The 15,272-nt window shown below is 35.5% G+C and overlaps 1 protein-coding gene across 1 annotated transcript; it reads right to left on the minus strand.

The window, feature by feature from the left end:
• Positions 1 to 995: 995 nt before the first annotated feature.
• Positions 996 to 14,818, minus strand: LOC113395842 (tyrosine-protein phosphatase non-receptor type 23). The gene is made up of 21 exons (XM_026633552.2): positions 14,598 to 14,818; positions 14,317 to 14,519; positions 13,750 to 14,072; positions 13,386 to 13,559; positions 12,843 to 13,129; positions 12,368 to 12,558; positions 10,908 to 11,052; positions 10,508 to 10,739; positions 10,108 to 10,307; positions 9,592 to 9,724; positions 9,154 to 9,321; positions 8,854 to 9,012; positions 8,659 to 8,745; positions 6,782 to 8,590; positions 6,110 to 6,639; positions 5,358 to 5,501; positions 4,885 to 5,013; positions 4,182 to 4,363; positions 3,216 to 3,379; positions 2,693 to 2,815; positions 996 to 2,437 (listed from the first exon to the last, which is right to left on the minus strand). The coding sequence occupies exons 1-21, from the start codon at positions 14,682 to 14,684 to the stop codon at positions 2,199 to 2,201; spliced, it is 5,709 nt and encodes a 1,902-aa protein (XP_026489337.2). The 5' UTR covers positions 14,685 to 14,818; the 3' UTR covers positions 996 to 2,198.
• Positions 14,819 to 15,272: the final 454 nt, after the last annotated feature.

Consider the following 15,272-nt stretch of genomic DNA (forward strand, 5'->3'; position numbering starts at 1 on the left):
AATTTAATGACAATCTGTGTAATTTTAGTATTTTAAAATATAAAATGTGACACGATTTAGGTATTATTGTAAAAGAACTTAATTTTTTTTATTACAAAAATATTAAATTTAAAGTATTCTTGGGATGGAATTAAGTCTTAAACTAAATTTTTAAGAACGGAGATGATCCAATTAGTACTTGTAAACCGAAAATTGGAGGTTCAAAGACATTGCAAATTTTTAATATTTTTTTTATTTTCGTTTACTTAATATTATTTTATTTCATAGCCTTAGTTACGAGTACTGGAAAATACATTTATATCTAAATTATTTTGATTCTAAAACAAAAATAATTTGTATCAGTTTCACTTTAAAGAGCAAGTGAGGCAGTATACCAATAATTATAGAATATAATTATGTACATATTTACGTATATAAACTTTTCTTCTTCTGTTTACGTTTTCTGGAAAAATAATGGTACCCATAAAGAACTGCACTCAGAATTATGAGTTCGTTCAATATTTATTGTTATAAATATAAAGTATATTTTGCTAATTATGAATATCATTTTAACCAATCACTTAATAAAAGCTACTTTATTGAGTAAATTAATGTACCCGGGCGGGTGTTTGTTAGATTTGTCTGTCCGGAACGTGATACTCAATACGATTAGTTAATCGTATTTAGTTATGGTGATAACAGTTGCTATTACAAATATTTCTAAAATTTCAACTATTTGTATCCATTGAATTCATTGATTAATACAATTTATGTACAGATAAAATAGTAAACTTGGAACTATATTCATTGAGTTCTTTTATTGTTTACTAACGAACCGCCTCGACTTCGAATGAGTGAAGTTTATTAATCAAGAAAATGATATGATGTTAGTACATCATGTATGTGTATAAGAATTATTTAATTTCACAGGTTAAAAATAAACAAATATAAAAAGAAACAAGTATTTATGGTATTAGCTATTATTTGGGTTAAGTGCTTGAAAAAAAAACAAGATATTTGGTTTCCAATATTTATTTAAAGTACATAATAACATACCAGTCTCTAGAGAAATCTTAAATTGTTATCTTACATTCAGCCGAATACATTAATATAGATTAAAAATCGATCGTATGTATATTTAATTTGAATTATACATTATAATTTATGACAGTACAATAAAAAAAATATTGATTCGTTATAATAATAAATGTTTTTTTTTTCTAACTAAGAATCGATTGAGAATGAATGAAAGATACACATACGGGTTTTTATTGGCGAATTACCATAAACACCCGAGAGTCACAATCTGCGTCACATTATTTAATATATTTTCAATGATTGGTTATTAAAAAAAGAAAAGATTCTAATTTTAAATAAGGAATGTTCTGAATACAATTTATGAAAACCTACGTGACAAATTATTATTATTACAATTAGGTTTAAGCAACATCCACATTACTGGTTAGTGAGTCTTTATGACGATAAAGAAAGAAATGACGATTTCTGGTTGCAACCTTCCGCATTCATTTCTACGAATATGTTTTAATTTGGAATCGGTTTTGAGTCGAAACGAAACGAAAAACATCCACAATTTTGTTACTTAAGTTATGTTTTAATAATAATAATTTGTAGATACAAGATTTCATTTGACAAAAATATCAACATATTCGCTAAATATATATTATATATATATAAAATAGGGCCATGTCGGTCTGCTCCCTTTATAACTTTACTTGGATATTTTTTAATACATCAATAATATTTTAAGTAGTCTTATAAATTCCTTGTTAAAAAGTCATTGACCGCATATCATTTTTTTTTATAAATTTTTTGTTTTATACAATTTTTAATAACAACTTTATTTTAAATAAATATCCTCCTAAGTTTGAAATATAAGTGAGACATTCGTGACTTTATACAACATTACATCAATATGTTTTAAAAGCAGCTTAAAGAATTATAAAAAAAAGAGCAAGGTACGTAAGTCAAAAAAAAATTCTAACCACTTATGACATAATTTTTATAATAATAAAATAATACTTAAGTATACTAATTTCAGTGTTATAGTAATATCCTATAATTTTATTTTACATCCTCACTCTGTTTTAGTACCAAAAATTCTAAGTTCCAGCTAGCAAAGTGGGGTGTGACCGGATTTTTACTTCAGCGAGGAAATTAAAGAAAGAAAATTCTAAGAAAAAGTTGACGATTTCAGTCGTCTACTTTTTCTTCAAGCTCCACAGCGGATCCAAAAAGTTTAATGGATCCTTCATATCACCGCTCTTAAGCCCTGGAGCTTGACGCATTTCTTCAAACGACTCTCGTGAAAACTTAGCTTTGTTCGTCGATGTGGACGAGGCAGTCGCCGATACTGTCGGGGAGGGGGGCAGAACTGAAGGCGGTAGTACTGAAGCTCCGCTGGCTAGGGATACGGCTTCACCGTTGAACATTGTAGTACCTTATGAGGAATAATGTCAGGATTATTAATAGTTCATGGATAAAAAAATATCCATCCGATATGTAGGTATTTTCGAAAAACAAAAATGAATTTTAAGCACAAAAGTACATCAAAACTTAGTATAACTGTTATGGGTTTAAGCCCACGATCTATAATAAAGTTTTACCGACCTTAGCAGCTAAGCGTTATCAATTAAATTACTAAGTATTAAACTTATATCAAAAAGGGCATTTTACGACAAAGACTTCAACTTACCCGAACACAGAACGCCTTGCGCGTAAAACAAAACGGTCCTGTACGCATCCGCTAGGTACTTGGTATCTTCTAACACGTTCGTTCGATGCTTGTATAAGTTCACACAACCCGCGTCTAGCATATCTGTGGACGAGGACAATCATATCAAAATATGTTTTTATATAATTTCAACTAATAGGCGGACGTCCGGAAGGAAGGATCTTATATTGTAGTTTAGAAAAAATGCTCCAATAATATTTAATAGTTGTATTTCGGTTCAAAGGGTGAGAGAGACAGTCAAACTAAAGGCTCAAGGGCATCATAGTTCCCGAGGTTGGGGGCGCATTGAAGACTTGCGAGACATTTAGTTTCTCTTTCAGTACCTATATCTATAGACGGTAGTGACCACTCATCATCAATCTGCCTGCCTTGAATCGCTTGCGCGACCGTCACTGGTACTACACCCAGTCACCGTTCAAACCGGAACGCAGCTGGCAAAACGTTAAGACTAATGAGCGAACGGCCCCGCCAGTGCGTCGCTCACCGCACAGGCGCAGCTGCCCGGCGCGCAGCTGGCACAGCGCCAGCACGAGCAGCGCCAGCAGCGCGCTGCGCCCCGCCCCCCGCGCGCACTGCAGCGCGGCGCGCCCCGCGCCCGCCGCGCCCAGCACGCGGTCCGCCAGCAGCACCAGCGGGGAGCACGCGATCCTGCCGGCACGGTTACATTATATTTGTGGCATTTATTTTGTCCTTTGGTCTAATACAGATCCCGAGGTCCTGGGATCAAACCCCAGGTCTGGCCACTGAAAAGTTACCGGGATTTTCTATCGAATAATTTCCAGTAACGGCCCGAAGTTGACGTGTGTGCCATCCCATGCATCGGAAATGCCACTTTCCGATCGTGTCGGCTTTGCCGTTCCATCGGATTATGAGAATGGCAGAATAGACGGGTGACGGTGTGCAAACACAAATGCACTCTGCACCTGTGCACTATAATATATTCTGCGTCTCCATATATTGATTGGCCGGCGCGAACGAAATCGGACGGACGACATCATCTTTGTCATAGATGGCAGTTACCTCTCGTAAGTTCTTCTTGAATAGAATATTTACATTTCGATTTTGTATCGAAAGTCATATTTAAAATGTATGAACGTCTCAGAAGCACTTGTAGACTAAGAACTTCCAAAATTATTAAATTTTCAAGTTAATATCAAATATCACGTGAAATTATATGCTTTTTAATATATTCTACTGCGTCAAACCAAAGGATCAGTTCGTTCTATAATATATAAACATTAACATCACTGCAAACATTTTAGCTATTAGCTAACGATCAAGGATTTGGGCTTACATTTAGTAATTTTAAAAACACATTCTTATTAAAACCTTTTTTTTCGACCATATACATTTTTTTAAATTGAATATACAATTCATAAAAATCCGCATCCATCCTAGAATAATGGACATTTTTAAATCATGTAGTAAGAAGCCATACTATATAACTTACTTCGCCGGAAAAACGTTGATCTGGTAATGCGTGACCTTCGCTACGTTCTTTCCTTGAACTATAGTCAATTGCCTCTCAGTCCAGTGTACGGTGCAGGTAACCTCTTCTAAGGTGACGCGAAGACCGTCCGAGAGGTCTATGGATTGACCCTTTGCCGTGGGCCAATAAGCGTTGCCTTGCATCTGTGTAAAAAATATTTTTTTCATCATATGAAATTTCAAATGAACTAATTACATGCAAGAGAGAATTGTCAAGTTCATAATTCAATACTAACTGATCTTTTAGATTAGAAATCATAGATTCTTGCTTTTGTTTAGTCAATGCTAAAGCAATCTTACATTATATTGTTTGGTCAAGGAAACCATTGGATTATACTAGCTGGCTTTATATTTATAATTTATAATGGTAAAATAAAGCACAGTAGTATGTAGATCTCTTAAAAACAAAATTTCAAGTGAGAGGTGTTAGGGGGTGGAGGTATAAAACTACAAGGCTACGTCTGACGATCAGACTAAACTAATGGAGAGAGATTGAAAAGTAGACCAAAATGTGATCATGTATTTTTGAAGGGTCCCAAAATATCTACATTTATTTAAAAGCCACATCAAGATTAATTTTAAACAAATAACATGTTCAATCTGTAAACGAGCCATTATCATAAAAGAACTGTAGTATTTAAGGTACACTGTTACACTTCACGCACCTCGATTTCACTGAGCAAGCAGACGATGCAGGCTATCTTATTTTCGAGCATGGCTTTCCAGAAGACCTTGTACTCGTACTCCTCGGGGCACTTTGCTATCACCAATGGAATGCACCATGAAGCAAGTTGCTACATAAGATAAAATTAAAATGTTAATATTCATTTATTTACAGGTATATGTTATAAGATTCGTGTCACAATTATACAATTATATTGTAAGGTAAAATTTACAAATGTCTCTGTTTGATCATCATTTCCTAAATATTTTGCTTTCTATTTAAAACTGAAATAATATTTAAGTAAAAAAAAAAAATAAGCACTTAGTATTTAATTGCTGTTAAATATTAAACTTCTAACAATTAAAATATTGAGACTTCAATAACATGAAAATTCATATGAAATATGTCGCTTAAATCTTAAACATTCTTATGTTTGAGAATAGACGCCACAAATAAAATTCGTATTAATCATACCTTGTAATACGAAGCGTTGATGTAAGCATCCGGATCAGACTTCAAAGTTAATCTAGAGTCGTCATAAGGTACAACTTCAGTGACTATGTTTCCTCTGGTGTGCTGCATCGCTATTGATTTTGATCTATTCATATTTTCTTTTGCCTAAAATAAAAGTCACTTAAATGTATGTACATATTACATAAATATAAACTATAATTATAATTTTTTTAATCAAATACTTTTTGCAGTTTTGTCATAGATAGAAACCTGGTGGTAAGCCTTTGTGCCGGCACGTTTGGGTAAGTGCCACCCAATCATCAGATAATCTACCACCAAACAGCAACACTTAGTAATGTTATGTTCTGGTTTGAAAGGTGAATAAGCCTTGAAATTGAAATGTGAACTACAGGCACAAGGGACCCAAAATCTTAGTTCCCAAGATTGGTGGCGCATTGGCAATGTAAGGAATGGATAACATTTCTTACAGCACGAATATCTAAGATTGGTGGTGACCACATACCCTCAGGCATACATAATATTGGATCTATATTTTACCCCAAGGGATAAAATTTACCCATTTAATGTAAAAAAAAAACAACAATAATGACGAAATTACTTACGACGCGTTTAGTTTATAACAAGAAGACTTAACATGCATGGGGACATAAAAACCAATTAACACCATGATAAAGTCGTGACCACGAAACAGCATGATATAATATTGATAAAATATTTAAACATATGATGTACTATAGCAACATTTGTTATACCTGCACTTCTTGAAAGGATTTCCATTTCGAATCTAAAACGGTTATCCCAGCAGCGGTTTTATTGGTCAACGAATCGGTAAGCTTTTGTAAATTCTTCACCTCCTGCGTGAATTGATTTAGCAAACTCGGATCTGAAAATATATCCCTTTTCTCCGGCCTCTCTATCTCTTCTTCTTTGGGCATTTGTTTCACAGCAGGCTCAACTTTAGTCGTAACGTTTGGTTTAAATATGGCTCTTTCAGATATCTGGGGCACCTTAATTTCAGGCATAAGCGGTTTTTGTTCAACGGTAAAATCTATTTCGGATAACAGATCGAATGTTGTCAATTCGGGCTTTCGGTCCTCTGCCTCGCGATCCTCGGAAACTGGATTTGTTTCTGGGATTTTATTTGGAGCACTTTCTACGGGTGGAGTTTGGTTTGTTGATGCAACTGTTTTGCTTTGAGCGGTAGACTCAATTGGCTGATAATTTTGATTGGATACCTCATTCAGATCAGATTGTTCGATGACATTTTCTTTTGTTGTTGAAACTGAAAAGGAAGAAAATAAATAAAAATCTCGTATCTTTTTAATTCATTTATTCCCACAAAGTTTACAATATCTAACTACGAAATTGACTACATAAACATTTAACAGAGTACATTGAATAAAATATATTTTACAAATTCTTACCTTGATTGTTAGTAAATGTAACACTCGTATCCTGAGCTTGTCCGGATTGCATGTAGGTCGAATTATTCATATTGGCACAGTAGTTTGTGGTCACTTCAATCGTTTGAGTTGAGTTAACGAATTCGTTTGCTTGATTTGTAGCGGTCAGGTAGCCGTAAGGTAAATTGAAGTACGTTTGCGGATTATTTCCATCGGCTGAAGGCATTTGAGGAGTCTCAGACGGGGACTGTACAGTATTGCAAGCTCCAGCATTCGTGTACATTCCTGGATTAGCCCAATTTACATCTTTTTCCGCTGTCTGAGGGTTTACATTAGATTCTCCATAATTTGTATACGTGTTTTGTGACCCATAATTGTAATCGTAACCACCCGACGTAGCGTTAAAAGTGTAACCAGGGTGGTTTTGATACTGTCCATAACTTATGTTACTTTGTTCACTGTATTGTGTACTAGTTGGCTGGTAGTTTGGATCAGCGACATAATTCATTGGCATATTATAATTTTGATATTTAGGTATATTTGACGATAAAGCTTCTCCAGTTACGTGTGATTTTATCGGTTTATCTAGTGCATCCATTTGAGAAAAGTTTGTATCGGCATAGCTCGTCGGTTCGTTTGGAACACCGTATGTTTGTCCTGCTCCGAAATTTGGTACATTCATATTAGTCACAGCCGTTACAGGTTTCTCCGCATTAGTATATACGTAACCCTGAGACATATTAGCGTTTGTAGATGAGTACGCATACTGTTGATCGGAATATCCAGAGGCAACCGGCATAGGACCCATAGAATTCGCCATGGATACCGGATTCAAAGTGTTTGGCATAGAATGCTGAATATTCTGCATTGGATTGGCGTAATTCATTGTACCAGCTGGTGCGTTTGGAACAGTATTTGATACATTTGGCATAGCATTAGATGTATTTGGCATAGTATTAGACATGTTAGGCATAGTATTAGACATGTTTGGCATAGCATTAGACATGTTTGTCACTGTATTAGACACGTTTGGTATAGAGTATTGTATGTTTGGGTTCGTAATGTTTTGCATTTGATTTGAACTATTGGGAACAGAATATGGTACGTTAGGTTGCTGATTTGCCAAATTCATGTTAGTATTAGGCATAGTTTGGCCATATTGTGGCATTTGTTCAGTATATGGGTAGTTCATACTGTTTCCGGTCGGCAATGGTGAATCTACCATATTAGTATTGGAATTATGTCCAGCGTTACTGTACGTAGCCATATTTGGCGTCAACGATTGTGGATATTGAACGCTGTAGTGCGTTTGCGAATATTCGCCACCGTAATTACTGGTAGGTTCCGCTTTCGGAGCAGAGACCTGCATTGCAGCAAAACTCGCGTTGAAATCTTGATTGACTTGGTTATACTGAGCTGCGTTGGGATCAAATGTAGATCCCATTTGGTTGGTCATGTAGGGATCGTTGTACACATTGTATTGGTTTGTATTTTGATTTACGTTAACTTGATTCATATTGTTATACGCAGCTGAATTTTGCGAGTCAGTGACAGCTGTGCCGTTGTTATGTGTCGCGGAGTAGCATGGGTTTGTATATGTTTGAGGATCGGGCATCTGTGTTGAATATTGAGGTGGAGTATACGGAGAATAGCTGTAATTCTCGTCTGGCTTGCTAAATTTCGCCATCTGGTAAGCGTAATTAGCTGAATAAGGATCATTTTCAGCAGGCATGTAAGGTTGGTACTGTCGTGCATAAGGGTTCAGAACGTTTTGCATCCCTTGTGGCATAACTACGCCATCGGGTAGGTTCGGTTGTGTTATATCTGTTGCTGTAACAAAATAGTATTTATGTATTTATGGAAACCACTACGCTTTCTTTACTTAAAATAACATCTACCTTCTGATCCCACAGGCGTCGGCCGAACCGATGTCGGATAAATCGTCTCTGGATAATATGACTCACTAGGTATCGATTCAGTTTGAGCTGAAAATTGTTTATTCACAAATTCAGTTTTAGTAGACTATATTTGTTTCGGAAAAATTATATTTACAAGGTTAAATGCATGCTCTAGTCACAAAGTAAAGTACTCACGTTGGGGCGCCGCTGGCGGTCGAGCGAGAGACCTGTTCTTCATGTACGGAAGGTAGTCTTTCAGCTTCAAAGTCCCTCCGCTGCTCGGCGGAGGAACGGTATTAAGAATTTTCGCAGCATCGACGGGTTTAGCGGCAGCCGATGATACAGGCGTTGGAGCTGTATAGGAACAAAATAGGTAAAATTTTAAAGCGTGACTCATAAGATATCTTCTGCGGCCGCAGTGGTGTGGCGGTGCTCGCACTACTCTTGGTGGTAGGGCTTTGTGCAAGCCAAACCATACCATTAAAACCCACTGACCCTTCTGCGCGGCGAGGATCTGCGCGCGCTCCTCGCGCTGCACCTGGCACACGCTGCGCAGGCGCGCCAGCAGCCCGCCCACGTTGTGCGACAGCTTGCGGTAGAACTCCAGCCCCTTCTGCGACTTGCCCAGCAGCTCGGCGTGCGTGTCGTATGACGTCACCAGTGCTGGGTACAAGTGCGAATGTAAATATTGTGTGTGACTATTATCTTAGTCCCTTATGTGTACTAAAATAATATTCACCTTTTCCTGCACAGTCTATATAACAATAACTGTGTAGGTTGACTTTAAATCTACAAATACACAAATAAAAAGTAACATATGACTTTTTGGAACTTCATTTTCACATACGACTTTTTACACTAGCAGCAGCGATATACGATTTAGTTTCTTTTAAGCGACAGACTACTGAATAGGACAATATTCGACAATTTTACCGTTTATGAGTCCTTCCCTCTTCCTGAGCACGTCCGAGAGCAGCCGTCTCGAGTCCCCGTATGAGGCGTACAGCGAGGTGAGCTTGTTGATTATGTTTTCTTGGGCCGCTAAGTTCTGCTCTATTATTTTAACCTATAGACGGCGAACGCATCGTGTTAAATTTGGAATCGAACTTACTCCTTTAATTAATATATTATATTTTCTAATAAGTGCAGGTGCTGTAGTCATTTTAAACCAACTTTAAAATAAGTATGTTTCTCAGTTCCCCCGTATCTCCTTCCTACATACAGACACAATATTTATACTTATATAATGTTGACTTTCAGGAAGGATATATTGTATATAGTTCTATTTAATTAACACAACTCTGTGTTTCAAATCAAAGAGTAGCTACTGAGTTCGACGGTTCCGGTTCTTCTCGGTTGACACTTCATTCGGAACCGGTGGTTTTGTATGGATTTACTTATAACGTGAAATGACGATTGAAAGCCAAAATAGTCATCGCGCGCGCCCACCTGCGGCGTGTGCTTGTCGATCTCGTGGCGGAAGATCTCGTCGAGCGGGTCGGAGCCGCGCGCCAGCAGCCGCGCCGTGACGTCATCGGCCGCCACGGCCGCGCGCAGCTGCTCCACGAGCGCGTCCCGCTGGCGCTGCATCTCGCGCGCCTTGCCCACCACGCGCCGCATCTCCGCCATCGCGTCGCGGTCCAGCCCCTCTGCGGACCGACCCACGCCTGATATCGCCGATATCGCTGCTCGACCGACGACAGCGCCTGTTGCGCCTCGTGCGACTTTTGGGTTTTTACTTTGGTGTGCCATAGAAAATGTATTTACTCTGCTCTTTCTGCACGAATCGTTCGAAATTTGAGAATGGAGCGGCTTAAAGGAGTAGTACTGAGCAGAATTAGTCACTCACCGATGTTCTCGATGCTGGGTATCTTGTTCTGCAGCACGTCGAGCGGCTGGGACAGCAGCTTCAGGTTGGCGATGTGAAGCGTCATCGCCTTGTGCAGGACCTGGTTGCTCTCGTTGGTGCGCGAGTGCGCCTCCTGGTACTTATGGTACTCGCGAGATATCTCGGTCTGCACGATCGAAGGGGGTCGAGGACCCATTTGTTTTTGATATTCTTTTTCTTTCATCGTTTCTTCCTATAAAATATTAGTTTCCGTTATTATAATTCTAACATAAATAACTAGAAAAAATATGAATAAAAATTAAAATATAATTCAAAATCAAAATCATAAATATTTCCTTCATAACATTGACAGACTAACACAACACTAATATTTTAATGCCAATACATTAATATATATTACCTGAATGAGTGATTTTATCTCATTAAGGGAATGCTCCACATCACTGATGATCTCGGCGAGACTGTTCATGGAGTCTACGAGAGTCTGGATAATATCAGTCTTGGCATTCATTGCAGCGCACCTATCGACAATTTCTTGAGGAATCCTGAATGATTTAGAAATCGTATTAGTCGCTTCAAATTATGAATACTAACAAAGTATCAAATCAAAAACCGTACATCGAAGGAGGAGGAGGAAGATTTATAGAAGGATACTCCTCCGGTAAGTACTACCCGGTCATCAGATGTTCTAACACCAAACAGCAACATTTAGTATTTATGTGTTCCGGTTTGAAAGATAGATACGCAAGTGCAATTACATAAGGGACATAACAATTTAGATCCTAAGATTGGTGGCGCATTAGCGATGTATGGATTAGTTAATATTTCTTATAGCGCCAACGTCTAAAGGCGGTGGCCACTTACCATCCAAATATTGTTAAAATTACTATATATTGTCATGTAATAAATATAATTTAGAATAAAAGCAAGGAAACAGAAAAGAGATTCACTCTTCCAAGTCACCTTTGTGTAAAAAAAATTAATACAATCAAATGTTTGCACCGAGGTAACAATGTCAAAATGCATTAATTCGACAAAACATTATAAAAACATACAAAATATATATATATATATATATATATATTTATGGTTAATTATAAATCAATGAGAAATTAATTGTTCTGTAAAGAGAATTTATAATGGAATTAATTTCGTATGTTATTATGATATTGCCTTGTTAGTCTTTAAATGTATATTTTAAAATGAGGTAATATACATTTATGCTCTAAAACTTATACGGCATGTCTCAGATACGACATCGATTCCTTTGTTTACGGTGAGTGACTGATAACGACAATGATTTGATAACAACATTTTCTTTTATGTTTTTTGTAAACACTCAGTTTACTGCTTATCCTTATTAGCTTAGTTCTTTGTTTTCTTACAAAACAAGCTATTATTAACTAATTTATATTTTATGAGTAACCCAAATATTTATAGCCTGGTAGTTAGTGGGAAATTAGGAGGAACACCTTCGTTGGCATATTAAAAGACACTTTGATGATATCCTCCTTATTATCGTTATCGGCTACGGCGTCCATTTTCTAGGGAGATTAAACATCTCTGTGAGAAGTATTGTAGTACACAAGTATGTGCACAGACACAATTCCCCCACCCTACTAATCCAATGAAATTCAAGGAAGGAAATTTGACACAACTGGAAACAGGCTTAGATGCAGGTGGCAACAGCTCTAGGTGCTCTCCAAGGCATAGGAATGTAAACACTAGCAACTTCCAGATTATAGCTGGTACTGAGAATTTCTCTATGGCAAAAATTAATATTATGCTCTGTATCTATTTACTAACATGTGTTTATTTATAATATTTAAATATCCAACAAATTATTAATTAATAGCTTACTTTTGATCAGAATCCATAACATCGAGTTGATCAAGCTGAAGAGAAGACATAAACTCCATCAGTTCAGTGTTTTTAGCGTCAACTTGTGTAACCACATGTCGTAACAGCTTCGCTTTCTCCTCTGAGTACATTGAAGATGCTTCATGAGCCACCATTGGTACTAATCGGGAAAAAATATCTGGCCCTGATACCTTCAAAGAAAAAAATAACTTTAAACTAAGTATATGAGCATTAAAAATACATTTTAAGACCTATACAAAATATTTTTAATAAGAAACTTATATTTAATCCAAATACTAGAACCAATCAATTTAGTATGTTAGATATTATTGTCACATAAGCTTAGCACTAAATGTGTATGAACAATTTAATTTATGAACGTAAGAATCAATTATTTGAGAGAAATGGGGAACGTTTAATATTTATTTTATCTATAACTGTACAGTAAAGTATTTAAAACAAAATAAAAACCAACCTCAGGATCATTGAAGTTTATAGCAACAGCGCTCACTAGGCATACTGGCTTGAGATCTGACAACATATCCTTTTCTGGCACTTCCTCATGATAAATAAACTCATTCTCATTCTTAGCTGCTTTTCGTTTTCCCTCAACAACGTCATTCGTAAATGTCAGTGCCTCCTGAGTTACTTGTACAGGTTCAATGTATTTTGCTAGCTTTCTTGCCTCACTGAGTCTATCAACAGCAAGCTGATAAAAGGCAACACGTTCTCCCATTTTCTGCTGTTCTTCAGCATGCATACCTATAGTAAATATAACATAATCATAATCTACATAATGAAGTACATAAACTCCTTTTACAATCATATTTTACATAAAATTTCAAATACCACATGTGATTTAAAATATTGAACAGCTTTTCTTAGTATTTTAAGGTAAATATATTTTAATATTTATTATACAAAATTAATAGGTATAACAAATAAACAGTAATTTATGTTGTGATTTACAATGTATGTAGGGCAGAGATAATTTAAAATTATAAAATTCCATATTTACCTTGATATAATGTAACAACACATCCGATGTAATATAATTTAAAACTTAAATAACGATGCCAATAAATGTAAAGTTTTGTCCCAATTATCTCATGTATATTATCCGTACCAGCTGAAGGACCCAACAGGGATAATGAATTCTTGTAAAAATACATTACTTGTGTAGCTACCGCACCTAAAATACATAATAACACGAAGAATATTTATATTTTGAAAATAATATAAAATGTATTTTAAACTTCAATTCAATTTAACTTCAGCTGTAATTATTTCAAAAATTGTGATTAAATCAAAAAAGTATGTAAATGGTTCTAATAGAAAAATAAACTTGTTATTATTTATGTTTTTATACTACAGGATTATACCTATAACACTAGGCTTCCTTGTGTCTTGTATGCTTTTATCGAGGATACACTCTTGAGCCTGAGCAAAGCAAATTTCTTGTAACAATTTTAGGATATCAGAGGAAATATCAGCACCAGGTGGTTGTGAATACTGTTCTCTCAGTAATTGAAATGCCCAAGCAGCATGTTGATAGTGCTGGCATGCAGATTTGAGGCTATCAGCTGATGTTCTTGGCTCAGATGAACCAAGTTGGGTATGTAAAGCTCCAATGTTATACAATATGCAAGCCATTTCAAATTTTATGTCTGCTAGAGAACAGCTCATGTTAGCATACAGGTCTTTCCTAGAAAAAAAATAATTATGTTAGTTTTATTTTATTATAACAAATTATAAATACCAATAAAAATATTCTTGATAGAATTTGAATTTTAAAGATAACTATATAATAATAATAAATATTACAATACTATAAGTTGCGTTCTTCAATAACAAGTGGAATTAATCATAACAATTGCTGCAGTGACACTAACTAATATGGTTGTAAAAAATCAATATCTGGGTCTAATTTAATTTGACTATCTAATTACCATGCAAATGTGCAGGCAACGGGTTGACCTTTAGCCATTGGGAAACGGCTTTGGATTGCTCTTAGCTGGCAAAAGTATCGAATAAGGGCACTAAGCCCTGCAGAGTCGAGAGTTGGTCTAACAGCCGTCGACCGCAGTCCTTCCAATTGGTGTATCTCATTTCCGTAGCTATCTGGATCCTCCCTGTATGCCTCCGCTATATACTAGATAAAAATAAACAACTTAGTAGACAAAGAAAGCGAAAAGTAGGTGCATAAATAACTGAATATGCAGTCACTTACTTGTTTTAGTTTTGGTCCAAAATGCGTATTTTCTTGACTCACTTTTAACTCAAAGCTTATTAACGGTAATTTAGGAACAGCTTCCATTTTTAATCAAGTTTTTTACTGCTGTAAAGTTTTTAATGTTGAAACAAATTTCATCATAAATTGGATTTCTTTAATAAAGTCCTGTCATTTTTTGTTTGGATATCATTCACATTAGACGTATAGATAAAGTGAAAGAAAATGTTGCAAGTTGCCACACAAATAACTAAAATGTTTATTTTAAAAAAGGAAATATACACAATTATAAACAACTAATTTATATTTTATCTCTTGTATCTCTTATTCATTTTCAGGAATATTTATTAATACTGCAAGAATTCAAAAAAGAAAATATGCATCTAAAATAATTGTAATTGATTTTCAAACTAATAAGTAAATAACGATACCAGTGACTTGAATTCAATTCAAGATCTATTTATAGAAATAGTATTAAATTCATAAATTACTAGTAATTTATCTCATTGCCAATACCTCGTATAGAAAATGTTAAACAATTCAACTTATATTCTGATCTAGATTAAAAAAAAAAAGATTAAGTTTGAAAGATATAAAAGAAATAACTCAAATATGGCGTATATTTGAGGTATTTTACTATTTTATTACTACTTTATTATTACATTAAATTATACC

Source organism: Vanessa tameamea, chromosome 4 (assembly GCF_037043105.1).
Source record: "Vanessa tameamea isolate UH-Manoa-2023 chromosome 4, ilVanTame1 primary haplotype, whole genome shotgun sequence".
In the NCBI taxonomy this organism is placed as follows: Eukaryota; Metazoa; Arthropoda; class Insecta; order Lepidoptera; family Nymphalidae; genus Vanessa; species Vanessa tameamea.